Genomic DNA, 16,664 nt, shown 5'->3' on the forward strand with positions numbered 1-16,664 from the left:
AAATACAAAATAGTATGTATTTTTTATGTCAGTTCGAGAGTATTTATTTAAATTCATGCATTTGGCAGAGACTTTTATCCAAAGGAATGCACATTGCGTAAAATGCGTACATTTTTATCAGTTCAAGACTGTTAATATTGCGTGGTATCGAACGCATGATTTTTGCGTTGCTAGCGCCATGCTCTACTGTTTGAGCTTTAGGAAAGCACACAAAAATGAAACAAAAACCATTTAAAAACAATTAAACAATGGTTAAAAATTGTTGTTTAACACGTTTTTAAAAATAATTTGTTCCCATGTTTATTTTTGATGTAATGTGTGAGAATGTGATACTGTATTGAATCCAGTTAGTGTCAATTTGATATGCAACATAAAAATTGGACCCAGAATTCGAACATAATACAAGGGGGGGAAAGCCCTAAACAACACAGTGTCTTTTATATTATCCAATATAAACAATGGTTATAGAAAATGTTGTAGAATTCTGTCTTTTAAATATTGGATTATTTTTTTTATTTTATTTTTTTCAAGAATCGTATCTGTTACCATATTTGAGAATGACCCATATGTTCACTGTAGATGTAGATCTATGTTTGTCCTGTATATGTATTGTGTCTATTCTGTGTTTTAGGCTCAAGTGTCCAGTGTAACCCCTGGAACATCATACACCATCACGGTCAATGCAGTGGCCTCGTCAGGGTTCAGCTCACCTGTCAGCCGAATACTTGTCACCACTATTGAGTCATGTAAGTCCAAGTGTTCTATTCCTAAACCACTATCTTCTTTTAGTAAAAATGATGATTTCGTTATTTATGTGTATTTCCCCATAGTTCCTATATATTCCTCTAGAGTAGACTACCTCCTGTTTTTGTTTTTAAGTTTCACTTTATCAAGTGAAAACATTCTATTCAGTCAAACAAATGTTGTAAATAATGTCACACTAACAAAAATGCCCAAAATTACCATATTAATGTAGAAAATGTAATAAAACAACATACTAATGTAATATGTAATAATGTAATGTACATGAATCCATATGGACGTTTTTTCCATTTGAAGTGTGTGTGCATGTGTGTACATTTATGTTTGCATAATTGATGCTTATTCCAGGCTTTGATAGGTCGGTATCATATTCCCGGGTCGCTGGTTTGCTCGTCCCTATGAGAATGCCACGGGCGGGTCACGCTTTCTGATGGCTTTATATTGTTATTCTGCTAAATGGCTGACACCTCCACAACAACAGATAGCTGTTAGCGAGCCAAGCACCTTCTGAAAGACCTCTAAATTTGATAATGACCTGGACGATACTATATCTAGGTCAGAGTAACAACATCCGTCCTGCTTCATTGCAGAATATGAGGATATAATGGCAACACAAATGAAAGAAGTGACAATCAATTAAAAAAACAACCAATTCGAATCAAGTAATCAATAAAGCAAATAGGATAAAATATCAAATGCATCATAAGATTCTCAATTTTTGTGTGTGTTTATATGTATGTGTATGTAGTACCTGCGGCCCCCTCTAAGCCAGAAGGTGAGCGGGTTGGTTCCAATGGAATCCTGCTGTCCTGGCGGATGCCGATGCCCCTTGACCCCACAATTCACTCGTTTGTCATCAAATACAAGGAGATGTGTCCATATCCCGACCCTACCTTCACTGAGGTCACCAAGGGCCTGGACATCCCAGAAACTCTCCTGAACACACTCACCCCTGGAGCAACGTACAACATCAAGGTGCACGCTTGATCTTCACACATTTCAAAAGTTTATGTGAAAGCAAAAATTCACAGAGTCTAATTTAACCACGGCGTAGATTTTCACATTATAGAATCAGAGTATAGTGTATTTTAAAGGGCACCTATTATGACATTTAAAATGTTCCTAATGTTGTTTAGGGAGTCCCCAACAACAGTTTTACATGCATGCAATGACAAAAAACACCTTTGTTGTCGTATAATATGCATTTATTTTTACCTGATTTGCTCACCGACTCCCAAATGATTCGTTCAACGACTCATTTTTCCAAACCCCTCCTTTGCGCGACGCTAATCTGCGTTGATTGGTCAGATGACCCAGTCAGTTGTGATTGGTATACTCTGTGCAGAGATTGTGCGAGCATAGCCCAAAGTTCATATTGTAAAAGCACAATCAGTCTTTGTTTGCGTTAGCCCGATGCATAAACATAACGTTTGTACAAAAAAACAAAAAAAACAAATGCAGTTATGTTACGAGGTATAACTCTATTCTTTAAGACAACTCCGAAAACAACGACAAACACTTCACATATCTCAATACACTTGCCATTGAAGACCTAGAAGCTAAACGGTGCTTACACAACAAACAAAATAATAATTAAGCATGCTACATAAAACATAAAAGCAACAATAATTAATAACACTTACAGGTTGTGATACGGAGGAGGAAGCTGATGCAAATACACTTGGAACTGAACCTTCCTTCAATATCAGCCGGCTCGCGAATCCAAGTTTGATTGCATTTAAAGCAATCGTCTTCAAAATGGCACGAACAAAGCACAAGTCTCGGACTATACTTCTGTGGTATATAGTTATATGAATTGTAGCCGCTTAGTCTTCAAATGCTCCTCCTTGGGCAGATGAAAAAAGTTGGCTTTTGAGCCGCACTTCAGAACACAGCGTCTCGTCGCCATGATGTTTTCCCTGGCCTTGGAGCGCAATAAGTGGGCGTATCATATTCAAATAACTTGACAAGTTGACCTCATCTAGTCAGAGAAAAAGCTTCGGTCTTCTAACGATTCATAAAAATGACTCCGAGTCGACTCTTACTTTTGAAAGACAATAACTTTATATACGGTGCACTTTCATTTGTGATTGTTGTTCTTGAGTCCCTTGTTTGTCCAGAGCAGTTAAACTGACCAATGTTCTTCAGAAAAATCTAATTATTTAGTTTTCCAGCATCTTTTGCATATTTTAACCCTTTCCATCTCAGTGACTGTATGATTTTGAGATCCATAAGTTTCACACTGAGGACAATTGAGGGACTCAAACACAACTATTAAAAAAGGTTCAAACATTCACTGATGCTCCAGAAGGAAACATGATGCATTAAGAGCTGGGGGGTGAAAACTTTTGAACAGAATGAAGATGTCAAACATTTTCTTATTTTGTTTAAATATATATATTTTTTTTTAAATGTAGTATTGCCCTTTTGAAGCAACAGAAGATATAGTACTTGTATGTTTCCCAGCAGACTAAGTACAATTTACCTTGATCCTCAAATTCAAAAAGTTTTCAACCCCCAGATCTTAATGCATCGTGTTTCCTTCTGTCATTTTTTTTTCTTGTGGACTATGTGTAAACATCTTTTATGTTACATATCTTATTCAGGACAGTACTAAATAAATAATAACATGCATTTTGTATGTGTCACGGGTATGGTGCGGATGAAGACAGGCAGAGGCACAAAGCTCCAATTCAAACTTTTACTAATAATACATTTACACAAAAACGGGTACAGGCAGCTGGGTAACACATCCAATACAACGTAACATATACAAACATTGACCGACCACTGAAGGGAGAAAGACAGGAACTTAAATACACAGATGACAACGAGTGACGACAGGTGATGAAGATGATGATTAACAATGACTAATTAACTAAACAGGTGACGAAAATGAACTAATGAAAATGACGACAGAGATGATGAAAACACTGAATGAGAAAAAACAACCTAAAAGTCCATAGAAACAACAGAAAACACATTAACAATGTGACAGAACCCCCCCCTCCCCCCAGGCGCGTCCTCGCGCCGTAAAACATCCAAAGGGGTGGGAGGGTGGGCGCCCTGGAGGCTGATGAACAGGTGGCCGATCTGGAGCAGGAAGCCTCCAGGGCGGAGCAGGACGTGCCGGTGGCCAGGGCGGAGCAGGATGAGGGCGTGGCCATGGCGGAGCAGACGGACCCTCAGGCGTCCATGGTGGTGAGGACCCTTCGGGCGGCCATGGCGGTGAGGACCCTTCGGGCGGCCATGGCGGTGAGGACCCTTCGGGCGGCCATGGCCGTGAGGACCCTTCGGGCGGCCATGGCGGTGAGGACCCTTCGGGCGGCCATGGCGGTGAGGACCCTTCGGGCGGCCATGGCGGTGAGGACCCTTCGGGCGGCCATGGCGGTGAGGACCCTTCGGGCGGCCATGGCGGTGAGGACCCTTCGGGCGGCCATGGCGGTGAGGACCCTTCGGGCGGCCATGGCGGTGAGGACCCTTCGGGCGGCCATGGCGACCGTGTCGGCAGGGCCTCCACGATCCCCTCAGAGGACTTATTGCCCCCCCCCAAAATTTTCTTGGGGAGGTCAGCATTGGACTGGACCCGCGGCGAAGAGGACTCTGAGCTGACCGGGGCCAGCGGCGAAGGCGGTCCTGGGCTGGACGGGACCAGCGGCGAAGGCTCTGGGCTGAACGGGACCAGTGGCGAAGGCCCTGGGCTGGACGGGACCAGCGGTGCAGGAAGCTCTGGGCTGGACGGGACCAGCGGTGCAGGAAGCTCTGGGCTGGACGGGACCAGTGGTGCAGGAAGCTCTGGGCTGGACGGGACCAGCGGTACAGGAAGCTCAGGGCTGGACGGGACCAGCGGTGCAGGAAGCTCTGGGCTGGACGGGACCAGCGGTGCAGGAAGCTCTGGGCTGGACGGGACCAGCGGTACAGGAAGCTCTGGACTGGACGGAACCAGCGGTGCAGGAAGCTCTGGGCTGGACGGGACCAGCGGTGCAGGAAGCTCTGGGCTGGACGGGACCAGCGGTGCAGGAAGCTCTGGGCTGGACGGGACCAGCGGTGCAGGAAGCTCAGGGCTGGACGGGACCAGCGGTGCAGGAAGCTCTGGGCTGGACGGGACCAGCGGTGCAGGAAGCTCTGGGCTGGACGGGACCAGCGGTGCAGGAAGCTCTGGGCTGGACGGGACCAGCGGTACAGGAAGCTCTGGACTGGACGGAACCAGCGGTGCAGGAAGCTCTGGGCTGGACGGGACCAGCGGTGCAGGAAGCTCTGGGCTGGACGGGACCAGCGGTGCAGGAAGCTCTGGGCTGGACGGGACCAGCGGTGCAGGAAGCTCTGGGCTGGACGGGACCAGCGGTGCAGGAAGCTCTGGGCTGGACGGGACCAGCGGTGCAGGAAGCTCTGGGCTGGACGGGACCAGCGGTGCAGGAAGCTCTGGGCTGGACGGGACCAGCGGTGCAGGAAGCTCTGGGCTGGACGGGACCAGCGGTGCAGGAAGCTCTGGGCTGGACGGGACCAGCGGTGCAGGAAGCTCTGGGCTGGACGGGACCAGCGGCGAAGGCTCTGGATCGGCTGGTGTTACCGTGAGGGAGGAACCACAAACCCAAAGAGCTCTGTCCATAAACTCAATAAAAGGTCTATCTAAGTCCCTGAGCAGCAATATCTGGGCTAGAGGATCATCAAGTCCTCTCCAGAACCGTTGCTTCAAAAACTCCTCCTCCCAGTAAACATCCTGATGAAGATGAAGGTAAACTTCCACCAACTCCTCCAATGAACTCCCATTCTGATTGAACAGAAATGCCTCCATAGCGTTTTTGGTCGGTCAATCTGTCACGGGTATGGTGCGGATGAAGACAGGCAGAGGCACAAAGCTCCAATTCAAACTTTTACTAATAATACATTTACACAAAAACGGGTACAGGCAGCTGGGTAACACATCCAATACAACGTAACATATACAAACATTGACCGACCACTGAAGGGAGAAAGACAGGAACTTAAATACACAGATGACAACGAGTGACGACAGGTGATGAAGATGATGATTAACAATGACTAATTAACTAAACAGGTGACGAAAATGAACTAATGAAAATGACGACAGAGATGATGAAAACACTGAATGAGAAAAAACAACCTAAAAGTCCATAGAAACAACAGAAAACACATTAACAATGTGACAGTATGATCCCTCTTATTTTGTTAAAATAATTAACATTTAGCAGATTCTGTAAGGTGTATGTAAACTTTTGAGCACGACTGTATATTGAAAGAATGTGCTACCTTATACCTGCATTAATGCATTCAATTAATTAAAAGTGACATTAAAGATATTTGTAATGTTACAAAATATTTTCTGACAGAATATTTCATCAAATATTTTTGTTTCCACAAAACTATTAAGCAGCAAAACTATTTTCAACATTGATAATAAGAATCCGCATATTGGAAATATTTCTGAAGGAACCTGTGACACTGAAGACCAGAGTAATATCTTTCAAAAACATTAAAATATCTTTCCGACCACAAACTTTTGAATTTCCATGCAACTCCATGTTAAAATTCTGATGGGACATCATGAGAAACTACCTTCCATACACTCTACAAAGACTCCCAATGTCTAAACATCATGGGAAATTCTGTAGATTTCCAATTCCTTTCAAACTCCAAAGAACTCCAGGCTTCTTATTGAAGAATTGTGCAATATCCCACAGTTCAAGTTCTGAATTTCACTATTCCCCAAAGAAACTGAAGCTCTTCTGAAGGCAAAAGCACAAGTCCTGGAAATTAATACAATTATACATGTTGTTACTGATATGATATCCAACCCATGTATATCTGAAATGTTAGAGCCCCCTTTACTTCCCTTTTTAGTGTTTCCTATTTACTTAATGTCTTTGTGGGGTAATGTTTTGTCACCTAATGAAACGGCAGCAAGCAAAAACTTTTCTGAAAATGGTTTTCATTAAACTGGTCCAGCGTTCAGCAGACACCACTGGATTAACTGTCCATGGGAAAGTTGCCAGTGGCCTCTATTCCATTGATCTCACTCAATAATTGATCAACTGTGAATTATTCATGTCCCACAGAGAACTCTGGATCCACGAGGGATCTCTGTTTTCCCTCATTTGTCTCGTGAATTCATTGGCTGGGTACACCGTGACTCTGAATTGACTCTCTAAGCTTTTGTGTGAGCGTGTGTTTGTATGTGTGACGGTCTTTGATGGATCTGTTGTCTGGAGTAGATCATCTTGCATTGGAATCTTCATTCACAGTGTCTTTATAACCACCTCTGCTAAGTCATGGTGATAAATCAACCAGACGTTCTTATACTGTGTGCGGTTTGAGTGTATTGCTTTTTAAAAGCTTTTCTTCTGTCTTTTCTTTATAGGTTGCAGCAGTAAACAAAGCAGGAACTGGACCCTTTAGCCAATCTCTTTACTACAAAACAGCAGAGGCCCGTAAGCACTGTCCATGTATTTCATATAAGCTGTTTTCAAAACCCTAATGAGCTGCTTTACTGTCTAGAGAGGTAGCTACCATCAAAGGTGCAATATTGCATGAGCAATATTGTTAATGATCACACGTATGATATGAAACACAATTGGCTCTCCTCCTGTGAAGTGCATTGGAGTCTACTGTTAGCATTCTATTCATCAAAGAATTCTGAAAGAAAGGAATCACAGTTTCCACAAAAATATTAAGCAGCAAAAGCGGTTTTCAACATTGATAAATAAGACCTGTTTCTTGAGCAGCAAATCAGCATATTAGAATGATTTCTGAAGGATCATGTGACACTGAAGACTGGAGAAATTATGCTGAATAAATCACAGGAATAAATTACATTTTATATTAAAATAGAAAATTATGGAAGCTTGTTTCCGCTACAGAATAATACAAATAAAAAAAATACTTTTTTCACAATTGCGAGTTAACATCTCGCAATTCTGACTTTTTATCTCAGAATTGAATTATATAGTCGCATTTGCGCGAAAAGTCAGGATTGCAAGTTTATATCTCGCAATTCTGACTTTATAACATGCAATTGTGAGTTTATATCTCGCAATTCTGACTTTATAACATGCAATTGCGAGTTTATATCTCGCAATACTGACTTTATAACACGCAATTGCGAGTTTATATCTCGCAATACTGACTTTATAACACGCAATTGCGAGTTTATATCTCGCAATTCTGACTTTATAACACACAATTGCGAGTTTATGTCTCGCAATACTGACTTTATAACACAATTGCGAGTTTATATCTGGCAATACTGACTTTATAACACGCAATTGCAAGTTTATATCTCGCAATACTGACTTTATAACACAATTGCGAGTTTATATCTCGCAATACTGAATTTATAACACGCAATTGTGAGTTTATATCTTGCAATACTGACTTTATAACACGCAATTGCGAGTTTATATCTCGCAATACTGACTTTATAACACGCAATTGTAAGTTTATATCTCGCAATACTGACTTTATAACACGCAATTGTGAGTTTATATCTCGCAATACTGACTTTATAACATGCAATTGCGAGTTTATATCTCGCAATACTGACTTTCTAACACGCAATTGCGAGTTTATATCTCGCAATACTGACTTTATAACACGCAATTGCGAGTTTATATCTCGCAATACTGACTTTATAACACGCAATTGTGAGTTTATATCTCGCAATACTGACTTTATAACTTGCAATTGCGAGTTTATATCTCGCAATACTGACTTTCTAACACGCAATTGCGAGTTTATATCTCGCAATACTGACTTTATAACACGCAATTGCGAGTTTATATCTCGCAATACTGACTTTATAACACGCAATTGTGAGTTTATATCTCACAATACTGACTTTATAACACGCAATTGCGAGTTTATATCTGGCAATACTGACTTTATAACACGCAATTGCAAGTTTATATCTCGCAATACTGACTTTATAACACAAGTTTATATCTCGCAATACTGAATTTATAACACGCAATTGTGAGTTTATATCTTGCAATACTGACTTTATAACACGCAATTGCGAGTTTATATCTCGCAATACTGACTTTATAACACGCAATTGTAAGTTTATATCTCGCAATACTGACTTTATAACACGCAATTGCGAGTTTATATCTCGCAATACTGACTTTATAACATGCAATTGCGAGTTTGTATCTCGCAATACTGACTTTCTAACACGCAATTGCGAGTTTATATCTCGCAATACTGACTTTATAACACGCAATTGCGAGTTTATATCTCGGAATACTGACTTTATAACACGCAATTGTGAATTTATATCTCACAATACTGACTTTATAACACGCAATTGCGAGTTTATATCTCGCAATACTGACTTTATAACACGCAATTGTAAGTTTATATCTCGCAATACTGACTTTATAACACGCAATTGCGAGTTTATATCTCGCAATACTGACTTTATAACATGCAATTGCGAGTTTGTATCTCGCAATACTGACTTTCTAACACGCAATTGCGAGTTTATATCTCGCAATACTGACTTTATAACACGCAATTGCGAGTTTATATCTCGCAATACTGACTTTATAACATGCAATTGCGAGTTTATATCTCGCAATACTGACTTTATAACATGCAATTGCGAGTTTATATCTCGCAATACTGACTTTATAACACGCAATTGCGAGTTTATATCTCGCAATACTGACTTTATAACACGCAATTGCGAGTTTATATCTCGCAATACTGACTTTATAACACGCAATTGCGAGTTTATATCTCGCAATACTGACTTTATAACATGCAATTGCGAGTTTGTATCTCGCAATACTGACTTTCTAACACGCAATTGCGAGTTTATATCTCGCAATACTGACTTTATAACACGCAATTGCGAGTTTATATCTCACAATACTGACTTTATAACACGCAATTGCGAGTTTATATCTTGCAATTCTGACTTTTTATTTCGCGATTCTGACTTTATATCTTGCAATATCTTGCAACTTATGTTGCAACTTATGACTTAAGTAAACTCGCAATTGTGAGATAAAAAGTCACAATTATCTTTTTTAATGTTTTATTCTGTGGCGTAAACATGCTTCCATAGGAAATAGCTCTTTTAAATTATAATAATATTTCAAAATATTACTGTTTACTGAATTTTTGAGGATTGACCAGCATAAGAGACTACTTTCAAAAACATAAAAAAATCTTACTGACCCCTAGCATAATTTTGCTACCTAGTGTGTGATGCCTAATACTGATGACTAAGTGGGCAGCTCACTGGGTTTTAAACAAATGTGTAGAATTCATTAAATTTGAACAGATATTTTAATTCTGCTTGTTTAGTGTTTGTATATGTTTTAATCATATGTTTATGTTCAATCTCAGCCCCTGGTCTGGTGTCAAACCTCACAGCGTTTGCTGATGATCACACATCAGTGTTAGTGACATGGTTTCTCCCTGTACGCATCAATGGGCTTATCGCTAAGTTCGCAGTGAAAGTCAAACATGCCCGAACAAGCCAGATCGTCCGCACGCTGGAGCTCAATGCCGAGGACATCATGAACGGAGCTCTGCCTCACTGCAACGTAGGTCTTTGCTTGTATTAATGTTTATTTGAAGTGATACAAGACAGCTGAACCTAATTCAAACCACCTTAGAGGTATATGCATTGATCTACCAATGTTTTACAATTAGTTTCGGTTGTTTATGTGTGTATATGCATTGATCTACCAATGTTTTACAATTAGTTTCGGTTGTTTATGTGTGGTTATGTGTCTCCTAGGATGCAGCAGACATCTTATCTCGTGGAACTCCAAGCCCGTCCGAGTCTTCCCAGTTGACGTCTGCTGTGCTGCCCTCTGTTACACTCTCAGCCGTTCCCCCCGCCTCCGTCTGGAGTGTTCCAATCAGTGTAAAGATTGATGAGCTCCGCCCCTACACACCTTATGTGTTTGAAGTCTCCGCCTTCACCAGTGAAGGGGAGGGACAGATTGCCAGCACTATGGTCCGCATGCCGGAGGCTGGTATGCTATATATATATATATATTTATATTACTGTTTACAGTAGAAATTAATGCTTTTATTTTAGTTGATCAAAAGTAAAAGCATTTATATTGGTATAAAATATTTCTATTTCAACGCTGTTCTTTCTATTCATCGGAATCCTGAAAAAACGTATCACGTTTTCCACAAAAATATCAAGCAGCACAAATGTTTCCAACATTGAAAATAGTAGAAAAAAAAAATCTGGAGCACCAAATTATAAAATGAATCTATATTGCATCAATCCTACCAACCCCAAATTTTTATCAAAATTAGGTCTATTTACTTGCATGTATGTTTTTTATATAATAATATAATGACAATACAGAGGCTAAATTGTTGCAAATTCTGTTTTATGTTGTCTTGTTCAAATAATCGCAATTTCCACAATTATATATAATCTAAAGTGTCTGTAACAAATCAAAAATGTAAAGACAAAAATGTGTGTTGCAGCCCCTGAAGACCCGCCGCAAAACGTAATTTTAAGAAACATCACTTCTAAATCTCTGTCTCTAACTTGGGACCCACCAAAGATCACCACAGGACGATTCAGTTACGTCATCCAGCTCCACAGCCCTGAAGGTAACACTTTTTGACACCCCATGATCATCAAACCAATGTCTTTACCATTAAAGGGATAGTTCACCCAAAAATTTTAATTAGCCCATGATTTACTCACCCTCAAGTCATCCTAGGTGTTTATGACATTCTTCTTTCAGACGAGTACAATCAGAGTTGAGAATTTTAAAAATGTCCTGGCTCTCCCAAGCTTTATAATGGTTTCTGGTTTGAAGTCCATAAAAGTGCATCTATCCATCATAAAAGTGCTCCACGCGGCTCCACGCGGTTAATAAAGGCTTTCTGAAGCGAAGCAATGCGTTTGTGTTAGAAAAATATTCATATTTAACATGTTACAAAGTAAAATTAAAGCTTCCGGCCAAACACAGTCTACTTGCGTCTAAAGCGCAACTTACAATATTTAAATATGAATATGTTTCTTACACAAACGCATCGCTTCGCTTTAGAAGGCCTTCATTATCCCCCAGAAGCCACGTGGAGCACTTTTATGATGGATAGATGCACTTTTATGATGGATAGATGCACTTTTATGGACAGCCATGCACTGTCATTATAAAACTTGGAAGAGCCAGGACATGTTTTAATATAACTCTGATTGTATTCGTCTGAAAGAAGGATGACTTGAGGGTGAGTAAATCATGTGCTAATTTAATTTTTGGGTGAACTATCCCTTTAATACTGTACTATTAGACACCACACACAAGCCCTTAACCTTAACCAGCTGGATGGCCTTGCGTTTAGCACACATGCTCCAGACTACTTGGTTCAAAGAACATCCTCTCATCCTCTGTTAATGTGGTGCATGTAATGTGTATTTCAGGGTTTATTAGTGAGAACAGCACAATTGATCAAGCGTTTATTTACACTGGACTGACTCCATACACACAATACTACATCCATGTGATGGCCAAATCCTCGGGGGCCACAGGACCGGCAGCAGTGGTCAACGTTACAACAAAAGCAGAAGGTAAACACACAAACACACATGTTGTGTTTTTATGTTTTATGGACACTTTCCATTCATAATGATTTTTATACTCTGCAAACTGTATATTCTATCCCCCACACTAATCCTACCACAGAAAACTTTCTGCATTTTTACATTTTCAAAAAACATCACTTAGTATGATTTATAAGTTGTTTTCCTTATGGGGACCAAAAAATGTCCCCAAAAGGATTTCAGATATTGCCATCTTGGTGAGGACATCTTGTCCCCATAATATAGGGTTTACCTGACAACACACACACACACACACACACACACACACACGCGCGCGCGGCTTACCAGGACATCAGACTTACTCTTACCCAAATCCAAACCGCTATAAGAGAACATTTTTGCTTTTTTATGTGAAAAAGAGATTTCTTTAATGTTTAAGTTTGTTTTCCAGTTTAGTATGTCCCCATATTTTCCTAAAGGGAGGTTTTATCAGATTTAGTCAACTTCTGAGAACAAATTTATTTCTGTACTATATAGATGAAAATAGATTTACAGATCTTACATGATGTCTTTCATTGATTTTTATGTCACAGTTTGATGTTTTAAACCTTTAGACATTCTATAATATTAGATAAAGAGAACCTGAGTGAACAAAGTATATAACTGAACTGATTTTGTTCAAAAACGACTGTCAAATTATTACTGTCAAGTTAAACAGAATCAACTTTCCCTGTGTGAAAAATGTTTTTACTTGAGTAATAGCTGGTGAAAATTCAGCTTTGCCATTATAAATTAACTAGTTTTCTATTTGAATAGATTTTATAATATTTTAAGTTGTAATAGTATTTCACAATATCACTTTTGATCAAATAAATGCAGCCGTGGTCAGCATAAGAGACTTCTTTCAAAAACATAAAAAAAAATCTTATACTGACCCAAACCGTTTCAATGGTAATCAAAATGAAGTCTATGCATTACCTAGATGAACCCTATTTAGCTGTACTGACTGCAACTTAAAGAAGCATTAAATCACTTTAGATTCCGCTGATGTGGAACTGTGTTTTTTCTTACTGCATGACCCAGCTACGCTTTAGCTGTGATTTATGGATGAATTGCCACAAATTCATCTAAATTCATGTATTTTCCACTACAGTGGATAATTAATGGTTCCTTCAGTTGTGACATTCAGGTTTTCATCACATGACCTCAATTTTGATTGATTGCTGTTGTCGCGTTTTTTCAAACTGTGTTTGTGTATGCTTGAAGGAGGCATATTGGGAGCCATGTTGACCAAAGCAATTCCATTTTTTTGACTCATCTATATGGAGATTGGAGATACTCTCAAAAGGCTCAGGGAATGTGTATATGTTTGTGACTTCTGTAAGTGTTCAGACTTGTGGGTCAAAATAAGTGAGAGTTATAAATGAGGTTTATATTTAGCTGGTCTGGTTGTAATTAAGTCTGTCTGAAATCAGCTATCTCTAATTATACCTTTAATTGGGTTAATTTAGCTGGAGGAAATGACTTTTTCATACAGAGCCAGTTGTTGCTGCATAGCTGAATGCTCATTAAATGCATGGAAAAACAAGAAAGGTTATTTGTTCACTTAGGGTTGCTTTTATCTAAAATTAGATTTTGGTCGAAAGCCTCAAAGCATCCAATGCCGAAAATGTGTGATAAATAAAGGGCTGCATTTTTCTCAGCAATGAATTGTACAATTGGGAAAATTGATCAGCAGTTCCTTGTAATGGACATTATTTATCCAACCATGTCTTTACTATACATACGTATACACAGTAAGAATTTTTTTTTCTTGAAAGGTATTAACACTTTTATTCAGGAAGGATGCATCGAATAGCTCAAAATAGATCAAATTGCTCAAAAGTGATTGTAAAAAAAAAAAAATAATAATGTTACAAACATTTTCTATTTTAAATAAATGCTGTTCTTTTGAACATTCTATTATGCATCAAAGAATCTTGATTTTTTTTTTAATCAGTTTCCAAAAAACATATTAGCAGTAACTGTTTTCAACATTGATAATAATTATAATAAGTATCAGCTTTACAGGAATGAATTACATTTGAAATATTCAAATAGAACAGTTATTTTAAATTGTATAATAATTATACTGTAACTGATACTGATTTGAATGTATTTTTGATTAAATAAATAGAGCCTTGTTGAGCATGTGTTCATTCACTGTGTTCATTCACTCGTTGCGAAGTCTTGTTGGTGTTACACTGCATTCATTTGGATCTTCGAGTCTTGGAGCAGCACATAACATAAAACTTCGCTACAAGTGAATGAACACACAGGATTTAAATAGGCAAACATTAACGAGATAATGGCGGTTGGTTGCAGTAATCAGAACATGATGAGTCCAGGCAATGGGTTATGGGAAATGTAGTTCATGAAGCGGTAAAAGAGATTGATGAATTGTACTCTAGTGGTTATCATGGGGACTCCAGCTGGCAGGTGTAACAATTGCAGAGGTTCTCAACCTTTTTGACTCCAAGGCTCCTCATTGTCAAAGACAGTATTTTAAGGCCCCCCCAGTTTTTTTTTTTTTGTTTTTTTTACAGAAACTAGGAGTGATGATTTGTAGTCGTGTGTTATTAAAGCATGTTTTAAGTCATATTGCGACCCCTCGGAACTTTGCTGATGGCCTTGGCTAAGTATACGGCAAGGTGTGTTAATAACTGTATATGTGTGTGTGCATTTATTTCCATGTTAGCCCCGAGTGCTGTGTCTCATCTGACAGCAGAGGCTGTGGACTCCACGTCGGTTCGTCTGTCCTGGAGATACCCGAGCCAACCAAACGGCTTGATAAGCCACTATCGGATTCTAGTGCTGTACCGTACTACGCTTGTACAGGACATCACCCTAAAAGGGCAGGTAAAACAATAAAATACACAAGCATGCACACACTCACTGTATTTTGTTTGGTTTAGCTTCACTGATTTTATGTTGTTGTTACAGAACGCTGTCTCTCAACAACTTCGTCGCAATGCAAGGTCACTTGACATCACCACAGAATCTGCATTCACTCTCGCCCCACATGGAACATTTCTCACTTTGGGTCGAGGTTTTACCAACACTGACTCGGAACTGACCTCTGACCTTCCTCCGACCCCAAGCACCCCCCACACGCCTCCACCCTGGCTCACAGTCACCCACGACAGAACCAATGCATCTGTTCAGGCTGAGACTGAGGCTGTAACAGAGGACCCTTTGACTGAACTTTCACCTCTCACTCTAGGCACTGACCAACCGCCATTGGTTAACTTAAGCCCCTCCCAGCCCCGTCGCGTCACTAGGGCGGTGGACACAGATTACACCCAGCAGCAGACGAACCTCCCAACAAGAGCTTCCACTACCATTGGAATAGAAGGTAAATAACTCCTCCCACTGACTCCACCCACAATGACCTCACTCACATTTCAAGGTTTTTGCAATTTGGATATTAATAGTACTGTTTTAAGTACAATTATATAAGAGAGACCTACTGTGTTATTTTAGTCACTGTTGCCATAAAAATAGATATTGTTCAAAAGATGGGGAAGTATTTTTGTATTTATATAAATATAAATATTTTTAAACTTGAATCACAATGGAGAAAATGAATGGGAAATGAAAAATCATTGGCACTGAAAAGGTGGGCAGTCATTGTTGCGCTCTGTTATTTGTGCTTTCTGTTTTCTGATTGGTTGTGCCTGTGTGCTGTGTTTTGATTGACAGTTCTACCAGCCATTGAGGAGACAGCAGACCTGTCGTCTGATCACATCATGTATGTGGTTAGAAGACTGAGCCCTTTCACGGAGTACACATTTAGCGTGTCGGCAAAAAACATTATTGGAGACGGACCTTCCGCACAAGTAACAGTCAAAACAACTGAACAGGGTAAAAATACCTAGTAGAATAGAATTACAGTAGTTATAATATACTACCACTGTATAAAGTAACCCCAGTGTTTTCCCACAGTGCCAAGCTCTGTTCAGAATGTGTCCTATCAGAATCTTACCTCCACCTCTATCCGTGTTACCTGGGAGCCGCCCCTCAACCCCAACGGCAAGATAACGCACTATGCTGTGTATGCGCAAAATATCCTCACAAAGCAGGAATTACGACAGATGACAAACACCACCACTGCAGTGCTCACAGGTAAAACATGAATGCATTTTTTGTTCATCAAAGAATCCTGGGGGGAAAAAGCAGCACAATCGTTTTCAACATTGAAAATAATAAAATGTTTCTTGAGCAGCAAATCAGCATATATAAGAATTATTTCTGAAGGATCATGTGACACTGAAGACTGGAGAAATTATGCTAAAATATCAGCTTTGCATCACAG

General features: G+C 39.9%; 1 protein-coding gene across 3 annotated transcripts in view; it reads left to right on the top strand.

Moving 5' to 3' along the window:
* Positions 1-1,595: 1,595 nt before the first annotated feature.
* ptprq (protein tyrosine phosphatase receptor type Q) overlaps positions 1,596-16,664 on the top strand; it is a 39,711-nt gene continuing 24,642 nt past the window's right edge. For all 3 annotated transcript variants that reach the window (XM_079621006.1, XM_079621007.1, XM_079621008.1), the window contains exons 1-10: positions 1,596-1,737; positions 7,142-7,211; positions 10,135-10,334; positions 10,532-10,772; positions 11,245-11,373; positions 12,191-12,337; positions 15,048-15,208; positions 15,293-15,704; positions 16,052-16,213; positions 16,295-16,474. In XM_079621006.1, the coding sequence (XP_079477132.1) occupies positions 1,633-1,737; positions 7,142-7,211; positions 10,135-10,334; positions 10,532-10,772; positions 11,245-11,373; positions 12,191-12,337; positions 15,048-15,208; positions 15,293-15,704; positions 16,052-16,213; positions 16,295-16,474 (1,807 nt within the window). In that variant the 5' untranslated portion in view covers positions 1,596-1,632. The remainder of the gene's footprint in view (positions 1,738-7,141; positions 7,212-10,134; positions 10,335-10,531; positions 10,773-11,244; positions 11,374-12,190; positions 12,338-15,047; positions 15,209-15,292; positions 15,705-16,051; positions 16,214-16,294; positions 16,475-16,664) is intronic.

The sequence above is a fragment of the Phoxinus phoxinus genome, assembly GCF_949152265.1.
Source record: "Phoxinus phoxinus genome assembly, chromosome: 8".
Lineage (NCBI taxonomy): Eukaryota > Metazoa > Chordata > Actinopteri > Cypriniformes > Leuciscidae > Phoxinus > Phoxinus phoxinus.